This window comes from Lytechinus variegatus, chromosome 2 (assembly GCF_018143015.1).
Source record: "Lytechinus variegatus isolate NC3 chromosome 2, Lvar_3.0, whole genome shotgun sequence".
Taxonomy (NCBI): domain Eukaryota; kingdom Metazoa; phylum Echinodermata; class Echinoidea; order Temnopleuroida; family Toxopneustidae; genus Lytechinus; species Lytechinus variegatus.
The window spans coordinates 11087220-11112642 of record NC_054741.1 but is presented as its reverse complement, the minus strand read 5'-3'; the positions used below and the strand labels follow the sequence as shown (position 1 = coordinate 11112642).

At 35.5% G+C, this 25423-nt stretch overlaps 2 protein-coding genes across 6 annotated transcripts in view; both read left to right on the top strand.

The window, feature by feature from the left end:
* The window catches only part of LOC121407311 (probable G-protein coupled receptor CG31760), a 111940-nt gene extending 108686 nt beyond the window's left edge, over nucleotides 1–3254 (top strand). Inside the window, exon 10 of the mRNA XM_041598304.1 lies at nucleotides 1140–3254. Coding sequence (XP_041454238.1) covers nucleotides 1140–1382 — 243 coding nt within the window. The 3' untranslated portion in view covers nucleotides 1383–3254. The remainder of the gene's footprint in view (nucleotides 1–1139) is intronic.
* Nucleotides 3255–13567: 10313 nt separating this feature from the next.
* LOC121407310 (HAUS augmin-like complex subunit 4) lies at nucleotides 13568–24625 on the top strand. Of its 5 annotated transcripts, none has more exons than XM_041598299.1 (9): nucleotides 13568–13665; nucleotides 17586–17722; nucleotides 18561–18692; nucleotides 19442–19588; nucleotides 20037–20145; nucleotides 21172–21305; nucleotides 21805–21935; nucleotides 22787–22855; nucleotides 23571–24625. In XM_041598299.1, exons 1-9 carry the CDS (start codon nucleotides 13635–13637, stop codon nucleotides 23785–23787), a joined length of 1107 nt encoding a protein of 368 aa, XP_041454233.1. In that variant the 5' UTR covers nucleotides 13568–13634; the 3' UTR covers nucleotides 23788–24625. The 5 variants fall into 5 exon arrangements, with proteins under 5 accessions (XP_041454233.1, XP_041454234.1, XP_041454236.1 ...); XM_041598300.1 differs by lacking the exon at nucleotides 13568–13665 and adding an exon at nucleotides 13672–13776; XM_041598302.1 differs by lacking the exon at nucleotides 13568–13665 and adding an exon at nucleotides 13675–13780.
* The last annotated feature ends 798 nt before the right edge of the window (nucleotides 24626–25423 follow it).

The window sequence follows — 25423 nt, the reverse complement described above, 5'->3', positions numbered from 1 at the left end:
TTTATTCTTTGATATCCGTTTATAAACGAGTTTATTTCTTTTCTATTTTGAAGAAAGCCCGTAAGGGAACTGATGAGAATAAACACTTATTTCAAAAGAGCTTTTTCTAAAGCAATCCAATCATGGATTCGCTTTTTCTCCTCCTTAATCAAGTTTTTTCAACGATATTTCAGGAACTCTAGAAGTGTGCTTCAAAAAGGTCACATCTTCGTATATACATGTAGTAGTGACTAAATGCGATATGAATTCGCCATTTAATTAAGATTAATGGGTAAAATAAAGTTATCAGACTTGATCTCTAGGAATACTTTCAGGTTACATTGCGTTCTTCTTTGAATCATGGTCACTATAACAAATCGTTGCTTGATCAAAACAATATTATCGAAACATAAAACATAAACATATCAGATTTGATCTATGCTGACCAAATTTACGATTATTCTAGCGGTCAACTGCAGAACAAAATGGAAGGCAAATAATTTTTTAAAAATGCAATATCTATCGTACGATTGCATACCCTTTTAGTTCGAACATACAATTGACTCAATTCCGATTGCAAGCCCTAAAAGATTCGGTTATTAATAAGGAGCATATATATATTTGAATTATACAGATTTCATATCTGTGTATATATCAATATGTGTGTAATAGTAAAACTGTATATGTAGGCATACATTCCTTTTTATGATATGTATTGTTCTCTATTGTAAAGCGCATATAGAGTATACCTGTTTATTGTGTGCTTTATGATGATTTTTTTGTATTATTATCATTATTATCATCATTATTAGTATTATCATTTTTATTATCAAGTTTAACTATTAAAGGGATAGAGCCTCGTCGATCTGGCATTGCACAGCGGCTGCTGCGGGCAAAGCAAATTTCGGAGTATTTCATTTTATGTTTATTTTAAACAATAAATATGGATTTTCATTTTCATTCTCCAACAAGCGTTGATAGATTGGAGTAAATTATGAAGCATGGATTTACAATCTTGAGTATCTACGCTCTTACATAATCTTAAGTATTTTTTTGAGGGGGGGGGTTGTTATCTCATTACGCATTTAAATGTTTCTTTTACTTTCCCCTTTCCTTCTTCCTCTCTCCAACTCCATTCTATCAACACACCTGACTTGTAGGAAGAACTCAAGAGACTATATACGCAGCTGGAACTCCTGAAAACAAGGAACATGGTAGTTGGCAACCCTCACCTGACCCGCAAGCTCACCGCTATGGCCGAAGCGGCCCGAGCCACAGAACAAATGCTGATAGACTCGAACGAGCACGAGCTCAGTTGTGCTTCCAACGGAGTGGCCGAGGTGACTTATACAGTCAACAACGGCAGGACTAATAGCGCTTCGACTAAAGGAGATTGGATTTGAAGACAATTTGGTGAAAGAGAAATGACTTTTACCTTCTCCTTTGTGGAAAAATTCAAAACTCCCAATTCCGTGTGTTTGTGACTGCGGTTATGGACTATGTACACTACAATTATGTGTTCCTAGAGGAAGTATCGAGACATTTTGAAAATGAATGAAAAGCAGAGTTTGGGGCATCTTAATTTGTAAGTAAAGAAAGAGTTATGTCATCATTGAGAAATCGTTAAGAGTCAACCGTTAAATGGGTCTCAGCTCAGAACCACTAGTCCAGACGTTAAGTAAAAAACAACATCGGGATGTAATGCGACAAGCGACAAGGGGATAAGTACATCTGCTGTAGCCATCTCGTGGAACATTGTATCGCTGCGATTGCAATATACTTCACAGTTCCGTTGTTGCAAGCTTTCCAAGACGGATAAAACTCAACGGACCGACATGACCGAGGGTCTGTGTTTGATGTCACAACTACACACATTTTTATCATTCTCTGCATGCGCTCAGCATGTTGGTAGAGGTGATCATGGTATTTGGAGCAGAATTTGTGATTGGCAGAGAAGAATCATATCTTTAACTGGAAGTATTAAAAACGAGTTACATGGTAAAGATCATTCTGACGCGCGAGATTACTTCTGTTGATAAAACAGTATCCGATGCGGTGTGTGTTCGTAATGTAATATCTGGCATTACTCGAGTTTACAAGCGAACTCGCTCTATCGTGTCAGAGTGAGTTTCGTTATGCATCATGAGCGAAAAGGAGACAATGTTTTGTACTAACATTTTAATTTTTCATAAAGAACATCTAACATTACATATTGCTGACCTCACAAATAAAAGGGACCTGAAATAGTGGGGTTGGCCTGAAGTTACAAGTTTCAAAATCATGGGGTGGTAAAGCTTAATAGTCAGCCACCCAATAACATCCTGTGTCACCGCTATGCATCCCGTATTTGCACAGATTTAAAAACATTCTCGTCACATGACTGACTCATAAAAATTGATTGCCCTCTTAGGAAATGATATTGATGATATAGGAATGGAAAATTTCTAGTAATGAAATATTGTATGCAGCTGTTGTTAAAGTAGAATGTGCATTGATTGTGTTGCGAGTCCCGTCCAGTGAAACGCAAGGCAGCTATAGTGCTTGATTCATTGTTTTTAGTTTCATGCTTCAATGATTATTAGATTATTGCTACGGCTCGTAGCTTGGATGTGTGCTGTTTTACTGGATATAAGCAACCGAATAACAGCAGAAATATAGAGGGGGAAAGCTCGTCTGAAAGATGGGAAAGGAGTGGTGAATGGTGATGATAGTGAGAGTCTTGTCACAAGACTCACTATCATTGTGCCAGAAAGAATGAGGAGGCGATGCAGGGGTCCGCGAGCGCGCGCGTGTGTGTGTGTGTGTTAGTGTGAAAGAGAGGGTGAAAGGTGAAGCTATGGGTGTGCATGGGTGGGGGTCTTAATTTGATACCGTTATGTGTTAGTACGGGTGCATACTGCTTTGTGGGTGAGGGTGTGGGTGTGTAACAAAGAGGGTGATGCTGAGAATGTGCGTGCATGGGTACATTTACGTCAAGAAAGAATCAAAGAGGACGAGAGAGGGTGTGATTGTTTAAGTACATTTATAGCTGTGTGTTCTTTCAGGGTGCGTGTTGTGGGTGTGCTGATGTGTGTGCGTGCCTTTATTTGTAAAAGTATGAGCGTGGGTACTGATGTGATGGGTGGTCACAAAGAGAGGTGTGTAGAGGGAGAAGAAAAGTGATGTGTGAAGGTGTGTGGGTGTATATGGGAGCGAAAGAGAAAAAATTTAAAGGACAAGTCTAACCCCCAAAAAGATTTCTTTGAATGAGAAGAGAAAAAATCCAACAAGCATAACATTAAAAATTCATCAAAATCGGATGTAAATTAAGAAAACTATGACATTTTAACATTTTATATGCACATCCTGGTCGGTATGCAAACGAGGAGACTGATGACGAACATGTGGAATTAGCATTATTTCAATGCTTTTCATGATTCAGTCAAGTTGGCCCTTATTATCAAATCTGCCACAAAAAAATAAAATATCAAAGAAACAGTGAGTGCGGGACATCATCGACTGTCTCATTTGTATGTCACTGAGTTGTGACTATAACTGTTTTGGGAAAAATAAGCGAAACTTTAGAATCCGATTTTGATGAAATTTTCAATTATGCTAGTTTGATTTTTCTCTACTTATCCAAATCAACATTTGTCTGGGGTGAACTTGACCTTTAAAAGGGTGCAAACATAAAGTATGATAAACAAGCAAAGCGCGAAAGGTATGGCACTGGACATTTAATTTTGTGAAAACAAAAAAATCTTTAGCAAGAATGGGTGGTGTGTGCAGAAGTGTCGATGTGTGACGTAGGGTGTGTGTGAGCCTGTTAAGGTGGGTTGAAGGGATGTGTGTGGGTGTGTGTGTGCGGGCGCGTGTGTGTGTTGGCGAATGAACGAGAGCTTGTTTTGGATCATATGTGTTCTATACCTCCATGCTGAAGCGAGCAGACGAGAAGGGACAGACGGGTGTTTGGAAGAATGGATAAAGCGTGGTGTGGCAGTTATACTGTTCAATTAGATTAAACAAAACTGAGTTTTTGCTCAGCTTCACGGAATAAATCCTTCAAAGCAGCAAAATGCATTGAAAAAACAAGTCCCGTAATTATGAAGTTTTTGTCGAGGGTCTTTGCAACGGAAGAGCAGTTTCGTCCGACGCTTCAGAGCTGACTAAAAATCGCAAATATGTCGTTTGTCCAGAGTCACGGACGATACTGGTGTTTCGATTTACCGACGATCGATAAAGACTCCATTGGTCATGAAGGGCAATTGGCAACAGATTATCTACGTTCTATAAAGAGTCTGTGTAATTGTTGCGAAAGCTCCCTAGTTATGAGCAAGAGGGTGATGATGTTTGTAACTTAGTAGTTGTGTGAATGGTCGTAGGAGAGAGGGAGTTATTGGGAGAAGATAGGCTTGCAGGAGGTAGAAAACTGAGACAAATATGAGAGGTATAAGAGTATTAGACTGAATTATGTGGATCAACAGTTTTGAGCAAGAGAGAATGATGTTGTAGACGTGTGGATGTGTGTGTAGTGGAGGAGAGTATTTGTGAATGAATGAGCATGCAGGAGATAGCAGAATTGCAAAAATTAGAAAAGTAAGAGGTATAAATACGAAAAGTGAATGAAATGGATAGTCTTCAAATTGTCGACGACACAGAAATGATCTGTGTAGGTGTGTGGATGTGGGGGAGAGAGGGGCGAAGTATGTTCTGAGTTCCGTCGTCGCCTATTTAATATTTGCATCTTCACCACTCTTGTTATGTTCATTTTTAAAAGAAACTTGTAGTTAATTACTAAGTATTCAGTCGTCCCTTATGCAATCATGATCATAACGGTCGTTTTGATACTGTTCTTGTGTGTTTTCTGAACAGTGTACATGGTATCGTAAATCATTATTCAAGGCGGTATTGTCGCCTGATATCTCCAAGAATATAACGAATTTTTGTTCATTATACATGTATAGTAAAACCATGAGTTAGCTTTTTCGATTATATACACTCCGATTTATAATGCATCATTATCCATTGATGTGTATGGCAATAAGATTAACATGTTAACTAAAATTGTAGATAAATGTGAACATTTTGATGTGGAAAATTGCGAGAGATATTCGAACAAGATTTATATATACATTATATTTTTAAAGAAAAAACACTAAAGCTAGTCGAATAAATGAATTACTGGCTAACTTCATTGACGAATGCGTGCATTATGCATTGTTCTCTTAAGAAGGAACTTTAATGTATTTCGTCAAAGTAATTGGAAAAGTTTTGTTTTTATATTTCTTGTATATTCTCTTACATTCACACCTTTCGCCAACCTAATTAAAATCATAGGTAATTATTCCTTAGTGAGCAGCGATGGTGATGTTCAAGTCTCCATTTTCAATAAATTTCTTGTCTGTTTCAAGCAATACTTTGAAACTATTTATTATTGATTGTGCTTGAAAGAGTTTTTATTTATTAAAGCTACAACCATTCATTAAAGGGACAACACTTAAAATTCAATTTCAAGGTGATAAATCCATGTAACTCCTGACTTTCATAAATATCGGATAACCTAGGAATTAAATGGTTGCATACATTCTGATAATAATTAAATGTTTAACATTCGTTAATGAATATCTATATTTATGGCGCATTGTCCAGATGTAAAATGATTTTATACCTCTATTGCTTATATACAATATAATTGTGATTGTTCTTTAAACCTCATATGTTTATTTTTATAGAAAAGAAAGAAATAATACGTTTGAATACAATCATATTTCAGGTTCATGTGAAAAAAAAATGATCGCAACTGCCTTTTAGCAAGCCTTTGGAAATTTAACTCCGCCTCACAGTTGAATGATTTTGAAATTTTGCAGATTTATTCGACACCAAGTGAACTTTATAATTCTCCTTATGGAAAAGGTTGAAAAATGCTCGAGGCTATATTTCGTGTTAACTTCAAAATATTAAGTAAATGGGATCCTGCCTACTTGTTAAAAAAAATGATCATTCCGATCACGAACGGTGCCAGGGTGCATTTAATGGGAGAGAGACAGATTGAAGTAAAGGTGACTTTTTTATCAGTGGAATAAAACTTTAAAAATCTCTTTTCCAAACTCTCTTGCTTTTTTCTATTTCTTTCCCTTTGCTTTATTTTTCAACCACCTGAAAAAGTCATAAGAGGACGGTTGTTTTTCCTTGAGTGGTACTAAAGTAATTGGAATACAGCTTTACTGGATAACAGTTGAAAGTTTGGGTCATTTTATTTGGGGTAGAGGTTAACACTCAAAAATAGATTCCCATTTCAATTCCAAATTTTAAAACATTTTTTTTTAGAATACCTGCCTCATCAATTGAAATGTGCAATCATTCCTATAGCGTCTTTTATTATTAGGTTTAGCTCAAATGTAACCAAAACAATTCATTTTCAATATGAAATATTCAATGTACTCATACTATTCATTTTTAATATAATAACGTTGGCTTGAATTTGCTAGCTTATTGTCATATTTTGTGAATGCAAACTACATTCTTGATTTTGTATAACAAAAACGTAGATAAATGTGCATGATTCAAAGATCCAATATTCAAGTTTTAAAAAATACGTCAACACCAAATTTTCTATCTTCCCTTTTCATCTTTTCACGCCCTCACACAACACACATTCAAATTGTATACGACTCTAGACCTACCAAATAATAATTCCAATAGCATATCATTGGTCAGTTTGGATTCTGTTTCGTTTGTTTGACTAAAAATAAAGATAAATTTTATTTAAATTTTGAGTAACGTGGTAATATAGCGCTTATTACAATAGTTTCTAAGCGCGAACATGGTGAGAAACGCCCTGCCAGACAATCAACAGATGAATGCAATTCTTTTCCTATCTATTATGTGAATCAAAGCATCACACGTTTTCAACCCCCACTCCACAAAGAGGCGCACATGACCTCATTTATGCTACATAGTAATGCCAAAAGTCAAAATAATTAATTTTTGGACATTTTTTGTTCTCTTGAAATTGGTAAACAAAACTTTGGGTTTAGAAAAAGATGAAAATGGTCCACATCATAATATTGCGCCCTATTTCTGTTAAAAACAATTACAGACGCAAATTTATCCAATTCAGTTAATAAATGTATCAAATGTGAGTGACATTTTACCTTCCAGAGTGTAGAGCATAGTTTACTTTTCCTTAAAAATTTTCAGAATATTTCCAATATATCATTTATGGGTCCAAGGCTTTCATGGTTTTCCTAAATATCATGGTTTCAACTTTTATTTTCCGTATGCATCTATTTGTGATCGCTATTTTTAATGGGTTTAAACTAAAGTTGAAATGAGAATGTGACTTTTTTGTAATACAGTTTTCTGCTTCATGTAATTCTTACAAAATTGTAAGTCCCATAGTCCGTGTAAAGACACGGGACTGGCATAGTGGTCATAATGGTCTTTTAGGAATTCAATGTACGGGATTTAGTAGTATTGATCCCTACTTGATGTCTTAACACGTACGCTGCTATGGAAAAGAATAATTTAAAGAACTGTGTCATCTCTTTTAGATGTTGACTTTTGCCGGTTGTCGATTGTTGTCTTGGTAACAATAGAAAAGAAAATCAACAAATTCTTCTTTTTATAAGCACCTCACATTTCATGAATGAACATAAAACCGGCTTTGAATAGTTATTAATTTTTTGTTCAGAAGGGAATAAATTAATTATTTTTTGCGCTTATGATTGTGTTTGTTCATTTCTAAATCTGAATATAGTATTATTCGAAAGCATGGTTATAAGATTATATATATTTACTTAGGCATAGCCCAGAGTATGCACAAAAAAATGAATGTTCTATCATGTTCCTTATTTCATCGTAAACATCTTTAAAAATATTTTATACGAGGCAGTTGTCCCTTTTGTTTGTGAAAATGCTTACATTCATTTTCCTGAATATCTGAAATAATGAGTTCATAAGATTTGCAAGAATGTACGTTTAAAGATTTATGCAAATGTGAATAGTATCCGTTTGAATATTCAAATTTATTATATTTTATTTAAGAAAATAGAAAGTTAAGAAAGTAACATCAAGACTTTTACTACAATTACGATTAGTAATTTACCTTATATGAACAAATGTATAGTTTCTTACATTTTAAGAGGCTCTTAATGTATCATGTGCATCTACCCGTTTTATTACAAGTTAAAGAGAATTTCTGTACTTCCGCAACTAGTGTTTAATATTACAGAGAAGCACATGAGTGTGAATTTGTGTATTATATTGTACAAAATGTGAATAATGTTATCATTCGTAATAAATCAAAGAAATTATAAAAAAATATCTGACCTCTCGTGTGAGTGTTTCGTGAATAATTCGTAACGTATTTTAATTCTACTTCAAAATGGTTGGGAAGGAAAGTAAAAAAAATTCAAAAAATGAAGATTCCTCAGTTATATCTTTTTTAATTGTTACACACTTCCTCCTCTTTTTTGTATTTCTCCCTTTCTCTCTCACTCCAACTCTTTTTTCTTCTCTTTATTCCTCTATTCTCCTATTTTCTTCTCTCTAATGAATATTTCCCATCAATATTAAAGCTGATGTCAAATCGTGTTTTTATGCACCATCAAAACTATCATTTCTTTATTTTATATTAGCAAATATCAGATTCAAAATTTACCAGAATATGAAAAAAAACCAGTTCCCTAGAGTCTTATTAATACCCTAATTGTAACTCCTACACCACTCGAGACTCAATTAATTTATATTAAAAATGTCAGTTACGAATGTCATTTTTCTAGGTTTTGGTAAAGCTTCGGTCACAAAGGTTGTACGAACCATGCGTTCGTACAAATCTCACTTTTCGTATGACTTCTGAGTTGGTGACCAGATTTCACAAAATGAAATACGGGACAGTCGACAAAAAAGGTCAACAAAGAACATGAAGAAGGCTACACAGTGTTAGACTCGTGAGAAAAAAAATAAGAACTGGAAGGGAGGGTGACCGAAAGAACGAAAAGAGAAAGAAAAGACTAAAGAAAAGAGATGAATTGAAAAGAAAAAAATACAGATGAAGGGGAAAATGAAGGGAAAAAGACAAAAAATAAAAGAACGTTAGATTAAAAGAAGGATGAAAGAAAGAATAGAAGAGAGAAAAAAGGCTTCCGTCATTCTTTGAAATGAATACAGAAAGAAAGAAAAAAGAAAGGGAGTGAAGATGAATAAATGTGTAAAAGATAAAATAGGGGAGAGAGAGAACAAAAATAAAGTAAGAAAAAAAGGAGGAAAGAAAGAATGAAAGAAAGAAAGAAAAAATGCTTCTTTCATTCTTTGAAAGAAAGAAAAGTAAAGAAATAAGAAAAGCAGGAAGGGAGGGAGAAAGAAAGAAAGAAAGGAAGGAAGAATAAGGGAAAAGAATTAGAAGGAAAAATAAAATTAAGAATGGAAAAGGCGAGAAAAACGAAAAGAAAAAGGAGAGAAATGGAGAGAAGGAAGCAAAGAAAAGTAAGGAAATAAAAAAAATTAATCAAGATGGAAAGTAAGAGAAAAAAGGAAAAAATACAAATGAATAGAGAGAGGGAGAGAAAGGAAAAAAAGAAATAAAGAGAGATGGAACAAAAAAGTGGGAGAAGGAAGGATAGAAGGACAAAGAAAGAAGACTAGAAGAAACAAAGGAAAAAACTTCAAAATTGAAGCAGACAAAAAATCCGATCGTCTAACAAAAATCATGATATTTGGTGTCTTTTTAGATATATTTTTGAAATCTTAAAAAAACTAAAATGTTTAGAAATGAATAAAATTTCAAAGTGAAACATCGTCAAACTTAAAATTTAGATGAAACGTTGAGGCATCATGCACAACAAGACTCAAAATGAAAGCTGAAACAACTACATCTAATAACTTGTTCCTCCAATTACATCTTCAAATCAGTAATTTGAGAATCCATAATATAATCATAAAAAAATTACCGCCGATTTTGTGATTTTGGGGTGGAAAACAGTTTTACATGTGAGATTGTCCAGATAGTAGCCTGTCACACACAGGCAGGAGGCCAATTCGTTTGCAATGTATTGGGTTAGCAAGAAAATCATAGAAGAACTTGCACAAGTTTACTAATGACAGTTGTAGATTTCATTGTTGTCACTGCTTCGTCATCTTTGGTTATTTGATGAAAATTCGTCCCTTTCAAATGTTTTAACTACATTTTGTTCAATATTCTGAAATACGGGACAAATAGGCGTCCCGGGAAGGGTTTGTCGGGACGCCGAGACAAAGGAGCAAAATATGGGACGATCCCGGGAAATACGGGACGTCTGGTCAGAAGTTCTAACGTTCGTAGAGATTCTTAGATTAGGCATATATAATCTTACGACCTTCTTAAGAACAACTTAAGAATTGAAATGATTTTCGGTTATACAGTTAATTGCCCTAGAATTCTTACATTTTTCGAAGGAATGCATCCAGTTATTCTTTCTTTCAGACTCACGGCCATCTTACGATTTCTGTTGTCGCATGATGTTCGCACGTGCAACTCTTACGATGTTCTAACGAAGTTCATATGGTGACTAACCAATATAGCGTTTCGAACGACGTTTTAAAAATCTTTAACAAGACCAGCGACTAAGCTGTTAACTTACAAGCGGTCTGCGATCGCTGGTTTTTTACGGCTTTCTTGAGAAGATCTTGGGAAAATATGAAATGGTCTAAAAATCGTTCTTACGGCGTTCGTAACATTTCTTAATGGTATTTGTGATCAAGCCATAAGTAAGATGCTGTCGGTTCATATGCATATAACGTAGCATTTTTTTAGGCTTTTGGATGATTCTGTATGCATAAAATGAGCAATTTCTTTCAGGTTTCTTCAAACAAAGTTATGCCTCACCCCCCCCCCCCCGTGCCCGGAAGCCGGAAGTCGAATCCACATAAAGTCTCCTATCACCTATCATCCAACTGCGATTTTGATAGCTTATGGTGTATGTGCAGTTTACTTTAAAAGTTTGTTAAAATGCTTTTGGATCTGACATGAACTGATGTTACTCTGCCAAACGAAAGGAGGATTAAAAATTGTTGTCGGATGTTGTCGTTTTCAAGATGGTGGACGGTGAATAACCTAAGGAAAGCATCTCCCTGTCAGTATTGGATCACAAAGAAAACAGCTTTATCTCCAAGGCGCATTTGAGATTGAAATATTAACTCCTTGATCAAAATCAAACGTCCTTAGACGATTGGTATTGATTTCGTCTTGAAGTGCTTCAACACAAACAGCAAAGGGGATAGAGAGAAATGAGAGACGGTAAGAGAAGATTTTTTTTTTAAGTGGAGAATCTAGGGGTCGGGGCTGATTCTGTGAAAGCCATGGAGGCGGGATGAGAAACGGCTGTAGGCAGTTTTCCTACGGAGGCACAAGAAATCTTGATCTTTTTTTATGTTTGTTTTTTTGTTTTTTTAAATAAAATTACATAGAGCCTAGAAAACGACATGATGTGTTTTTTTTTTTCAAAATTGAAATATAAAAGTCTGGAGCACACTTTCGTAGAATTTGTTGAAAATGACCCCCCCCCCCCACACACACACACACATGCTGTGAACAACCAAGGTAGGGGTTGGGGCTGATTCTGTGAAAGGTGGAGGCGGGAAGAGAAACGACTGTACTAGGCAGGAGTTTTCCTACGGGGGTAATAAATTTTGATATTCTTTTATGTTTGTTTGGGGTTTTTTTATATCAAAGATTATATAGGCCTACAGTAGAACCTATATAGAGAGAGCGACGCGATGTGTTTATTCCAAGCGATTTTTTATAAATATATACATATTTTTCCAAAGTAAAATGTAAAAATCTGGTGCTCACTTTTGGTAGAATTTCTTGAAAATGTAGTACCCCCCCCCCACACACACACACACACACACTCACACACGCACATGATACATGATGTGTACAACCAAGGTAGGAGGAACTGCTTTGCAGGCACAGACCTGTGCTTTTCGCAATTCGCGTACAGCATAATGCAGGGTGTTTAGTAATGAAAATATACTGTGGCTGACTGTACCACACTGAAAGAAAGTTTCCCCGGGAAAGTTTTGAGTTTAGTCTTCACTTTTATAGACAAGGCGGAAGGTATGATTATTGGTCAAAGTGACGATTTTTAGTCTGCGCTTGTATACTTTAGGGGGTGGCTAGCGGCAGGTGAGAGATTCTGGTTCAGGCAGTATTGATGTGCAGATTCCATTCAAACGAACCCCTCCGTATCGATTTCCTCAATGATTGGCATGTTATAAGTTACATGATCTGTTCCGAATAATATATGAAATGTTTCTTAGCTTTTAGTGCCTCTGGGGACTTATTTTGAAATAAACATGTCCTTCGTTTTAGCAGTAACTGTCATTTGTGTAAAGAAATCGTCCTTGAGCGTTTCAAGCATCTCTATAACTTTCTGGTGAAATGATAACTCTTTGTAGCATTATATTAGGCCTATCGGTCATTAGCTTAATGGTGGTTATTTACCTCCTACAAAGAAACAATCAGGTTATCAATCATAAGAAGCTTGAGTAGAAGGCTGGTTGAGTTGGAGAGGTGAGAGTGGGTTGAGTTGATGAAGAGGGCTGGCTGGCTTGAGTCGGCGAATTGAGTTGTAGCACGTACCGTGACTAGCGGGAGAGAACACTTGACGTTTCGGGCAGATTGACTGTCCGTCTCCTGAAGACGTGTACTTAAATTAAATTTTTAGCAGGTATTTCTGCATTTATTAATAATAATAAATCATTATTACAAATTTGTAATAATGATATAACATCAAATATACATAATGATCAAATTACAAAGGTGGCAATTGTATAGATATAGACATAATTCATGCAAACAATAACAAATAAATTTAAATGCAGAGGCCAGCTATCGTAAGCTGAAAGCTTGAAATAAATCGAAAAGCTTTCAGAGGATATTACAAACAGGACCCCCTAATTGACCGTCTTGTCCCCAACAGACTCCTTATTGTGGAAAAAAATGAAGGCCCTAAAAAATACATGAATGGTTCCAAAATGCATTCTTATACAGCTGGAATCTCGTTTTTGTTAAAAGCAAGGGAAATCTAGGACATGGCATAATTAGCCCACCTAATGAAAGCGTGCATAACTATTTTCACAGAATGTGGCCAAATTTTAAAATTTAATAACTTTTTTTTAGTTTTAATCAGATTTCAATCAAATTTCCAGCGTTCATTGCTCGATGAATGACATTCTATTTGATTTTTGTATTATTTTATAATACTACACGATATACGGGAACCTGCTTGCATATGACGTCACGAATAAAAAATAAATTTGTAGTTACTTTTTGAATTCAGTCTTTGATGGATTTTCCTCAAACTTTCACCAATATTTTTTTTATTCTTGTCTGCTGTTTTGAAAATGAATTGTGGTCAGGATGGATTTCTTTATGTGTTTTTATTTTAATCAAGAACTATAAAAGTGAAATTAACGTTTTTACATGCTGCAATGTATATGTTACTTCATTTTACAATGGATCATTTTTAGGGGCGGGTGCTCTGATCAGTGTGTTTGAGTGAGGGCTAACTTTTTATAATGATGTACGGAACCTGGCGTTCCATAGTCGATATGCGATTGAGCTAAAAGTGACGTCACATCCAGCGCGAAAACTAAATACGGTTCGACAAATTCGTACAATTCCAAGGATCGTCATGGATTTGCATAACAATACTGTCATAAAAGGTAGGGTTTACGCCTTTTTAGACTCTCTCTTGATTAACCAGCCTGCCTTGGTTGAGTACCCGGTGGCAATCACGTTTGAATCAGCGAGCACCGCATCTTCGTTCCCATGAAGTCGGTACCGGTATCTGATTTCGATAACACTACAGTCCCGAATGTTTACTTTTATGTCTGCTACTATTACACGACTAACACTAACAGTTACATCTGCAAGGCGGAGGCGCGGCGAGCACAGGGCCCAGCGCCCGGTCCCACCTCCTGGGTCTACCGTTTGGCATTGGCATTTATCTGTACTCGTACTCTACCCGTCTTGGGCTTGGTCCACTCATTCAATGAACAAAGTTATAACTTTCATGCCTGGCCTTGTTCTCTGTTATTATTTTACTACTCCCTGTGCACTGCATTGTATCCTGGGGGGGGGGGGGGGGGGGTATTCAAACAAAAAAGGACAGGTTGGCAATCTTTTGGGACAATTTTATTTTTGATACTGTCAGTTTCCATTAAATTGATGTTAGATATGTGAAGTATTCATCATTTATTTTAACTTTGCTCTTAATTAAATTGAATTCTTTAATGATTTTTTTATTACAATAGATTGAAATACACTTGTTCACTGCTACCACCCTGCCTGTGGTGTGGGGAATCTACAGGTAGGTATCACTCACACAACATGCGAGGTTAGTAATACTAACCTCGCACAACGCATGTAGTTTCATAGACATAGTGGACTCTGACGTTTTCATTCATCACACGAATGTGAGGGGAATGAAAAACGCCCAAAGTTTCAGTATTTCTCCACTATGGTATTCTTTTTTTAATGATTTAAGTTTGTTTTAAAAAGGAATTGGAAATTATTTATAAAAGTGTTTTTATCGCTTACCTCCAAGTCTCAACCAGGATACTCTGTTCGATCAGTCCTTAAAGGGGAATACAGCCTTGGCCACAAAATATTGTGTTGGGAAGGAGAAAAATAAATCAAACAGAATGGTGAAAGTTTGAAAGAAATCGGACAAGTAATAAGAAAGTTAGAGTTGCTTTAAAATTGAGATCACTAATACCATGTAGATTTCAAATTGGCAACTGTGTGAGTAAATTATGACAAGGGGCAAGGACAACTTTCCTATAGGCCATGTACTTTATTATCAGGGATTTGTGGTTTTCTCCTAAGTACCGATTCCCCTGGGGCAGTAATCTAAATATAACCCAGGTAGTATATTGTTTTATGTCCTCATGAAAGAAAAATATAATTTGAAATAAAACTTTTGGGAAAAATGACATTTTAGCCATAATATGTATTGGAGTACATGGAAGAGTAGGCCTTGCCTTACATCACTATGACATCACACATGCGGCCAATTTGAAGTCTCCATGGGTATAGTGATTACCAATATTTACAACTTTTATAAATTCATAACTTTCTTTTCGTTTGTCCAATATTGTTCAAACTTTCACCTATCACCTTGTCTGATATTTCTTTTCCTGACAAAAACAAGTTTTTATTTGGGTTGGATTCCCCTTTAATACTGCAGTGGAAAGTACGCAAACAACAATCGAAAAGCAATTTTTCGTAACGAACATTCTCAATTCAAGTCGTCAGCGCGTAATAGGAAATTGTACCAAAAATCAACAGGTTGCATCTCATGTATATACTTATTGGTAAAGTACGCCATCTTTTGACAAGATGATGAAAGTGGATTGAACGAGCAAGAAAATAATGCTGATCGCCTCGAATGCAGCTAGCTTGCAACACCGTAAAAAAAGGTACGGTATACCGTAAACAAACGGTAGGCACTTAAGATCCAAGTTTGAAAGGACACTCGTAAAATTACGTCACTCTCGCGATGAATATTCATTAGATCGTGGTCGTGCGTGTTCAATACAAACTCTGCATGCATGCACTCAGTGTGTATTGAACACGCACGATCTAATGAATATTCATCGGCGAGAGTGACATAATTTTACGAGTATCCTTTCAAACTTGGTTCTCAAGTGCCTACCGGCTTGTGAATAATATCGCGCGCCCTCTTTAGGCAAAAGTTGATATCAACGCTGATCCAGAGGCATCTACGACTACGTGAAGATCACGAAAAATGCTCTTATTTTATTAAAAAAACAGCAAAGAGAATTCAACAAACGATCCATATGGTTCGGTAAGTGTCATAGCAAAATTATAATTCTTAGCTACAATGTAAAGTCATAGTTATTTTAGTAACCAAAGGGTGTGAAAGATTCGCGTGCACCAGGTGCATATGAATCCTTCACACACGAGACGATTTGAAACCATGAGTGGGTAGGACTATGGTATGCCAATGTTGTACAGAGCACACACTTTAAAAAATCATTAAAATATCACTTTTGTGACCAAAATTACTAATTTCCATACAGTTGCAATTTATTTTTCATTAGTAACTTGGGAATAAGTTTTGTATTCACCAGAGCGTTCAAAAACTTGAATTTTGGGCATATTTTTTGTACGCCCTCTATTGGTGGAAAGTAATATGGCAAGAAAATTTTCATTTTTTGATCTCTATTTTTAATTGAGAAAAAAATAATTTAAAGAATCAAATTTAAATAAGAGTCAAGTTGTATGAATAATAGGTGTAATGGAAACTGTCAGTGTAAAAAAATCAAGCATTTGCCCCCAAGAAAAAGAGAAAATAAGCCAAACATTGCCACCCTTATTTTGCCACACATGGAGATATAAGTGAGAACAAGGTTATATCATAACCTTGTTCATTGAATGAGTGGCTTAGCCCACTCATTCAATGAACAAGTTCAACAAGGTTATGATATAACCTTGTTCTCAGTTACATCCCCATGTGTGGCAAAATAATGGTGGCAATGTTTGGCTTAATTTCTCTTTTTATATGGGACAAATGCTTGATTTTCTTACACTGTCAGTTTTCATAACAGCTATTCATCATATAACTTGGCACTTATGTAAATTTAATTCTTTAAAATATTTTTTTCTTAATTAAAAATAGAGATTGAAAAATGAAAATTTTCTTTCCATATTACTTTCCACCAATAGAGGGCGTACACAAAAATATGCCCAAAATTCAAGTTTTTGAGCGCACTGGTGAATACAAAAAATATTCCCAAGTTACTAATGAAAAAAAATTGCAACTGTATGGAAATTAGTAATTTGGGTCACAAAAGTGATATTTTAATGATTTTTCAAAGTGTGTGCTATGTACAGCATTGGCATACCATAGTCCTACCTGTAGATTCCCCACAGGCAGGATGGTTGCAGTGAACAAGTGGCGTAGCCTACTAGCTTAGCATAGCACTTTTGTCGAGAGTAGATTTAGGAACTAGTCTAATTTAGTTATTAAATGATAAAAATACATTTTCTTTAAAAAGTTGAAATTGACTTATCTACCAGAACAGTGTCATTAGAAGGGATAAATATATGGCTTTTTATTTGGGACGCGCATGATTACAACCAAAGCCCGGCGCCCAGTTACGCTTAATAGTACAAGGGCAAGGCCTAATGTTAGGTCAGCTAGGGAAGAATGACTACTAGATACTGGCAAATTTGTGTACACTGATGAATGCAAATTCGCTGTGTCTTTGATCATTTGTGCCACAAAGAGACGCTATGAGGGGAAAAACGGGACACTCCAGTCAGTGAATTGTCATGTTACGTCAGTCACTATAGTTTCATTTTTCAAAATTTTGGAGGCTAGCACACTTTTTAGTGAGGCCCAGACCAACACTAAAAATAGGCCTATGTTCTGTATCATTTATGTTGAGAATGAGAAAAAAAAACTTTCCCCAAGCAAAGTCATTTTGATTTTTCAAAATGTTTTAAAATTTGCTTTCCCCTCATGAAGAGCGCTGTTTATTTGTTGTTGTTTTTATACATGTTTTCATTAAGAATAACACTTGCCTTCAATCTGTCATTTTTTGCACATATTTAGTGAACATGAGCCTTCCTGTTCACATATCAGAGAGTGATGCAGCACAGAATCCAGGATGCATGAATCTTCTCAAAGCAATCCCACAACATGTGACCGAAAACGGAACATCTAAGCACATTGAAGAGGCTCACAAAAGGGTAAGGATCCTCCTACTTGTAATATACTTCTTTCATATGAGGCCTAGATTGAGTTTCATGAAGCTGTATGTAGTTTGCAAACAAAGTTACACACAATAAATGACCTGATCTTTGATGGAAACCATACGTGTGTGTGTATATTTGTTTTCATTTTGATTTGCATCAGCTACTAGTATTCCAATCTTTATACATTACAGTTCTTGTAATCTAGTATTTCCATAAAACTGAACTAAAATATGGAAAGAAATATGATTTAAAGCACATGTACTGTACATCATACTTAATCAACAATGGGAATGTCATGAATTTAAAGCTAAATTTGAGGTTTGATCAATTTTTGTTTGTCTATATTAAAACTTTAATTGCAAGATAAATATACAAAATCTGTTTAATTCTTGTAGAAATCATTGTATTTTAGGATGTAATCAATGCATACATAAGGCCAACAATTGAAAGATAGGGTTGGTTTGACTAACAATGAAATGTTAATTATTTGAGAACCGTGTATGCATATTGTGGCATTAGTTTTATTACACATTAACAACATAAAAACAATACAATATGATGGGGGAAATTAAGGATGATGGATAATGTTAAATAAAATGATTCTATTGCTTGTATTAATTCTTTGTGATGTTTGTTGATTTGTTGGTTTTGCCATATATGTTGGTTGTGATTATGAATGAATGATAATAGTTATTATTATCATCTTTATTATCATCATCATTATTATTTCATTATTATTAATACTACTATTAGTAGTATAACAAATCTGGCAAAGAACATTTGTGAAAGGCAGACAGAAAGTCACTCAAGTAAAAAATTATCCTTGATACAGGCAAAAGATGGAATGGAAAGGGTGAGGATAGGGTACCTTAAACAGCACATCCTACATCATGAACTGCATGAACTCATAATGGAACACCGCATAGCATCTCAAGAAATGGCTCCAGACTCCAAGACTGCACAGGTATTTACCAGTATGTATGAAGGGAAAGCCTCCATGTCTGTGCACAAAGTGTGCCAAAACCTTTAATCATAAAGAGAAATTGGGGGATTGTTCAAGAACAAAAGACAGCATGCAGTGGCATGGGAACATTCTGAGCAGATAAAGCTTTGGATTGTCAAATCATTGTTGATGCACAATAGCTTGATTGGCCAAACTTTCCTCCACTAAGGATGAAAAAGCACTTCCAGTGGAGAGGCCTCCCAAGACTAGATAGATTCTTGACTGCAGTTTAAGTGTCAAAATTTATGCCTACATGGTTACCAGATCTGTTATATTATGTAATGTATTACAAATTGAAATTTCATTATTCAATCAGACCATCACTTCCATCTGCATATGGATCAAGTTTAATATGATTTGGTTATTTGATCTTTGAATCCATTGCCCACTGTAACCAGGTAGTCCTTGTACAATGTCAATGGGTCAAGATGTTGAGAAAACAAACCATTGTATATTCATAGTGTAGGAGGTGGGGGTACTACCATCACTTTAAATGAGATGTTTGTGTAATAATTGCTTGGCATTTATGACATTTGACCTTCGACCCTGTGCCCATAGGAATATGACTAGACCATTGACATTTGTGTAATATTAGCCAAATTGTGAAATCAACATGGGAAGTAGATAAGTCTTTGTAAGATCAAGCCATTTAGTTTACCTCTAAGATCTATGGAATGCCAAGTGCCAAATATCTTTTATTTTATGTACAGTTCTTTGAAGCCCTGGATCAGTGTTTAGCTACTGCTGAAGCATGTGACTATCTATCAGAAAGGAATATCGGTGGTGAACATGGTGACGGTGCCATCCTGCTTGGATTAGAGAAAGGCAAACTCCTTGAGGGAAATCATCAGAAAAAGGTACAACTCAATGTTTAAAAAAAGAAATATGAGCAACTCTAGCTGTAAAATCTCCAATCAAGAATATCTCGGAGGTATCATTAAAGATGTAGGTTGTTTTGCCTTATTATGGCAGGGGTCTTGCATGAACATTTGATACTGCTTTGCCTTTATAATGCACTATTTAATCTGCTCTCTCTGCATTTCTAGAAATATCCAGCATTCCATACGGCTATTAAACAAACTTCTATGCTCCGTCTTTTAGCAGGAATCCCACTTGGTGGATTTTTCATATCGACATTTCAGCATTCTTCTGTGTTTTGTCTATGCTAGAATAGGATTTGCCAGTTAAGGCCATGGAGCAAGATTTGGTCTAAAGAATGCTGCTCAGACATTTGTTAAGGTGCCAATTTGACCAAATGATGCTAATGCTACTACCTCATCCCTTCAATTTTCTCTCACTTTCAAGGTAGCATCCATGATCCAACCCCAATTAATCCCCTTGATAGAAGAAAGACTGAGGAAGAAATGTGAAGAGCTTCAAACTTTTCATGAAACTGATTCCAGCTCGACTGCAGGTGAGCAAGCCTTACCCCATCTACTAATTGGCAGTTGCATTATGATTCTTTGTCTCAAGCTTTCCTTTTTCTCCATTCCTGCTTCACTTCATGAATTGCCAAAGCCTTGATAATTAACCAGAAACCAGCTCGAGACAAATAATTTCAGGAAGGTTATAATGGATGGATATACTTGTCATGGAATTGTCCTACTCAATTCTATCACCCTAACAGACCTTGTACACGGACTACCTTGAGCCAGCAATGAATTATACAGAAAATGCTTTAACTACTCAAACTTATCTTATTTTGATGACAATTACATCTTTGTCAGCATTTTGATTTATGACCTTGCTCCCCCTTCCCCCACAAAATAAAGGACCCCTAAGCAGACCTCCTAATTCTTATATTGTATGGTTTCTGTCAATGCAAATACAGGCAACTCTACCTGAGTTGACCTTCCATCATTCAAATACTTGAGCAATGTTTTAGACCAGATAATTCAAATCATGTGTTATTTTATTTACCTCTTCAAAGTAAAAAAGTCAACAGATTTCTAGGGTCCCAATAGGTCCCAAAATATTCGACTTGGGCAGTTACTTGTAATAATAACCATAATTGGCCCTTTTTCTGGTCCATTTGTTTTGTACCTTTCATTTCCCTAATTATATTAATACTAACATTCTGTTTTTTGGAATGAATGAACTGAATTTTGACCATTTGATTCCGAATTCTTTAATTCAATATTTCCTTCTTTTTTTTCTTGACAACCTTTCTACACACTCCTATAAGAGAAATTATGTATTTCATTTCTCACTTTGGTCAGAATCATCACCGTTTTCTAATTAAAATGTGGACCTTTAGGAATAAGTCAACAGATGAATAGACATTTGGGGTGGTGTTAACAGACTGAATTGTAGACACTTGCTTTTTGTGAATCAGAATGTAGAAGAATTCTATAAAATGCATCTTGTTTTTGCCTGTGTCTCTCCACTTTCCTCCTGCTCCAATAACACCTTTCTCCTTTTCCCATCACATATCTTCTAGATGAGATGACCTTTGCCAAGGCCACTCAGCTACCAGACGTCTTGAGACGGGAGAAAATGAAATTGGAGGAAGAGAAGAAGCAGCTGAAATTAGCCAAACTTCTCAGGAACAAACAATTCTGGCAGTACAACCAGGTAAAGGATCTACTGTGAGGTTTGTCAGTGACCTGCACAAAGAAGAGTTATTACTTCCAACAGCCCAATGAAGTTCCTGGTACCTCTGGATGATGATGTCTTGTAAATTAGTGACAGTAGACCAATTTCTCAGTCCTCTTTTCGTTTGCTTTACAGAAAGAAGATTTTGCATTTAAGACTTCTCTAGGCTGCGAGGGCAGATGTACTTTTGTTCGAAAGCAGCCAGAATTATCATGTTTACAACTGTCTTACCATGGCTTTAGTCCTGCAGCCTTTAGATTTGTGATTGCAAAATGGACAATAAAACGATAAATGAGTGTTCTCATCAACATGCTTATTATAAGGTGGCTGTACTCACTGCGTCCTCAACAAAATACTGTCATTCTTAGTTCATTTATAGTAGGGTCCATGATAAATATGTGATGTGGGCAATGCTGTCTGTAGAGAAGTACATACTGATATGGTCAAAGAATACTGGTATATGACTGTATCTTTGCAGAGCTTGCGAGAGGCACTGCAAACCCTGGAGAAACTGATAACCAATCACATGTTACGGCTGCAAGCTGACAGTGACAGCATCACAACAGACTGGCTCAGTGCTCGATGTCATGCTATGAGTCTCAAAATCAGGTTAGCATTTGTATTTTTATAACATGAAGAAAATGCAATCATAAATATTTTTTAATTTAAAATAATTATCCAATCCATCTTTTTTCAGTCAGATGGGGTTAGATATCAGTGGTTTTGGAAGGGTTCTGGCTCCGTGGAAAGATAAGTGATTTATGTTGTAATTTTCTGTAGCAACAAACCAATTAACAATGTGCTGCACTTAACCCAGGTGATGTAAATGCGTTTCAGCATGAAGTATATCCTCAAAAGCTGTGATCAACGGAATGGGTAGACTAGCGTAGCCAGGTAATATAGGTGTGCATTAAGCACCTAATTTGGTAGAATTTATCATACTATTATTCTTTTTCTGAAAAGAATGTTTATTGTCATGAAGCTATTGGTTAGTTGATAAATCCCTGTTCACATGTAAGTTTATTATATGCAATGATTACACTTTTTTTACCTCATTCTAAAAATTGTAAAGGAGTATTAAATTAAGGCTGTGTTGGCCACCAAACAATATGTTCTGTTTGGTGAACCTTTGTCAGTATTTTAAACAAATAGTGCATGCAGCATTGGACTTGACTGACCATTGCCACTTATCCATTGACCATGAACAGTGCTCAATTATTCATTATTACCTGAACCATGTCTACAAGGAGGAATTTTGGTCTTGTTTATTAGAGCACATTCATTATTGGAACCTTCCTCAATATACACATTAAATCAAGAGTTCAGACAACTGATTCTAAACTCCCTTTGTGGACGTGGGCCATAGGGTTTTAGGCCATTTTGATTCAGGACATAGTGGAAATTAGCTTGGTGTGATGAACATAAAAGTTCAAATATTGACCCATTTTATTTCTTTTCAGAGTCTTTGAGGCTAAGCTGTTGTGCAGTACATACACACCTGAAGTGCTTCAAGCTATGAAAGCTACAAGGTAACATATCCAAAATGATACTGTTTTCATGAACTGTCCTTTGCTGCAAGAATTGAAACATAGATATAGAGATAATCATTATAGGTGCATGAAACAGAGAATAGTAAAATATTGCAACATTCAATGAAGACACGATACGGTAAGACATATTAGCTTTCAAGAAAAGACTTATGGTTTGAATCTCAATTGTCTCATGGGAGGGCTATTATGCCCCTTCCCTCCCCCCCCCCCCTTCCCCTCTTTCATTGAAGCTTCATGCAATAAATCTGTAAAAAGCTTGCCCCAAGCATTTCAGGACTTTTCCTTTCACATCCTGCATAACTTTTGAGTCCGGATACTCAATTTAGAAGTTGAACAGCATTTTGTAAATGCATGTCAGACCCCAGATTTCTCAAAAACATGTTTTCATTAACTCATCGTCACTTTATTGCATAATCAAATTTGTACCTTTTGAGAAAAAGTGGGACTTCCTTTAGCAAAAATTTTCCCACTTTGTGCTGCATTTGACCCAGGTAAGGTGAATGGTCACCTAGGAAGCACTAAGCGCTGCATGTTATTCTTTGTATCCTGTAGAAAAGGTGCTATATATGTATTAAAAAAAAAATCTAGGGATACTATTCTTACTGTGAGTCATAATAGAGCATTGATAGCACCACTATGATTATGGTATGGCCGGACTAATGAACTTTTTCCTTAAATTCAATCTCCTCCACAGGCAACATCTGGAAGGTGCTGTCCAGGAGCGCAAGACCGATCTGATGCGGCACAGCCAAGCACTCAAAAACTATGAAGCCATTGGGACTGGGTTTGAAGAGATAGTGAATGAATACCAGGAGTTAACAGCTGCCATCGACAACAAGAAATGGGCTCTTCGTGAGCTGAAGCAGAGCTTGCAAGAGGAGGAAACAGACGACTTCAATTCTGTTAGATGAAGTTCTTTAATTTAACTTGAACATTGAAGGGAGGGATGTGACAACCGTTTTTTTACTTTAAAAGATGACATCCCATTCTCGTCAACTTAGCTCATAGCAATGGTGTGTCCAAGAAATATGCTCGTTGTGCCATACATGAACCAGCATGAATGTAGCCTCACGTACCTATGAAATGTGGTCATTCTTTTCTGGTGAATACACATTGCAGTCTTGCAAAGGAGATTTTTAAAACTTTGGTCTAACTGCAGTTGGCCCTTCAAAGATTTTTTAAACAAAACTTTTAATTACAGGTGAATCAGCCCAAGCAAAATCTGTTTGACGCAATATGAAGAACACTTTTACATATTGGTCTGAAAAAAAGCTCCCACCTATAATGTAAGGTCTACTTTCTCAGTTTACTTTATCATGGTGAGGTCGTCAGAATATAGCCTTTTTTGGGTCTATTCCATAAATTAGTGATTTAATAATATGCATACCGCCAAATGCAAATTATTTAAAGAGTACTGAAGTAAATATACAACCCTCAAATGAAAATTCTTATAAACTGATATTTATTTGAAATCAGAAATATAATTTGTATTTTTTACAAAATAAAAAGTGGTTCACATAGTGAAATTTACACAATGTACATCATTGCACAATATATCTATACAATGCATCATACATGTTCAGAATGTACAGGTATTTACAAACTGTCCTTGAATATGATTTGGAATATCTAAAGACAGAAATTGTGATGAAAATAGTTTTGTGCTCTTTATTGCTCATTACATGAGAAAAAATATAATATAAATTACATTATCATGCATTTTGTTATTCATATCTAGTCCTGTATTAATAATATTAATACAGGACTAGATATGAATAACAAAATGCATGATAATGTAATTTATATTATATTTATTATCATGTAATGAGCAAAAGTCAAACTGAAATATCTTTCAGTTTGACTTTATATTATAAAGTCAAACTGAAAGATATTTAATTTTGATATATTTTCATTGCTGTCACTTTTTTTATACTTTGTTCACTACAAATGAAAATGTGTCTGTAAACTGTCAGTCTTGATTCGATCAAGTTTTGAAAAATATCAAAACTGCTAATTGTCAAAGGATAAATTTATTGTCAGCTAAAATGAAACAATACCTTGTTATATTCAGGATTAAATTTGAATATCAGAAGTCCAAATATCTGATTAGACCTTATGTATTACTACTTCTCAAGTATCTGTTAATGTGATGAAAGTTACAGAATAGATTTTTGTAGTTTTCTCATTTGCAATTGCTAAATTCATAAAGCTGAGACTTGGTTAGAGTTCAAGGGGCCAGTGTGAAGTTGAATTACATTGATGGGTCAAGATACTTTCTCTGATTACCCCCAAAATTCAAATTTTCATACAGAATCAATCAAGAATAATGGCCACTTACTAAACTTACTAAAATTGGAATGGCAAAATAAAAGCTCAATACAAGAAACTTTATATAAACTTTTCTAAAGTTCTGAAATCAAGTATTGCATTATTGTGGGGAAATAATTCTATGCACGTTGTCATAAATTACAATGAATGTATAACATCTCAACACTTCTTTTTTTTTCAGTGCCTTACTATCTGATTTAGGTAAAAATTCCTCTTGCA

Excerpts from the sequence above, each read along its gene's own strand:
- LOC121407310 (XM_041598299.1), top strand. The coding sequence starts at position 13,635 with ATGGATTTGCATAACAATACTGTCATAAAAG. Across the intron at positions 13,666-17,585 it reads TAACAATACTGTCATAAAAG|TGAACATGAGCCTTCCTGTT; the intron begins GTAGGGTTTACG and ends GCACATATTTAG. Across the intron at positions 19,589-20,036 it reads AGGGAAATCATCAGAAAAAG|GTAGCATCCATGATCCAACC; the intron begins GTACAACTCAAT and ends CTCACTTTCAAG.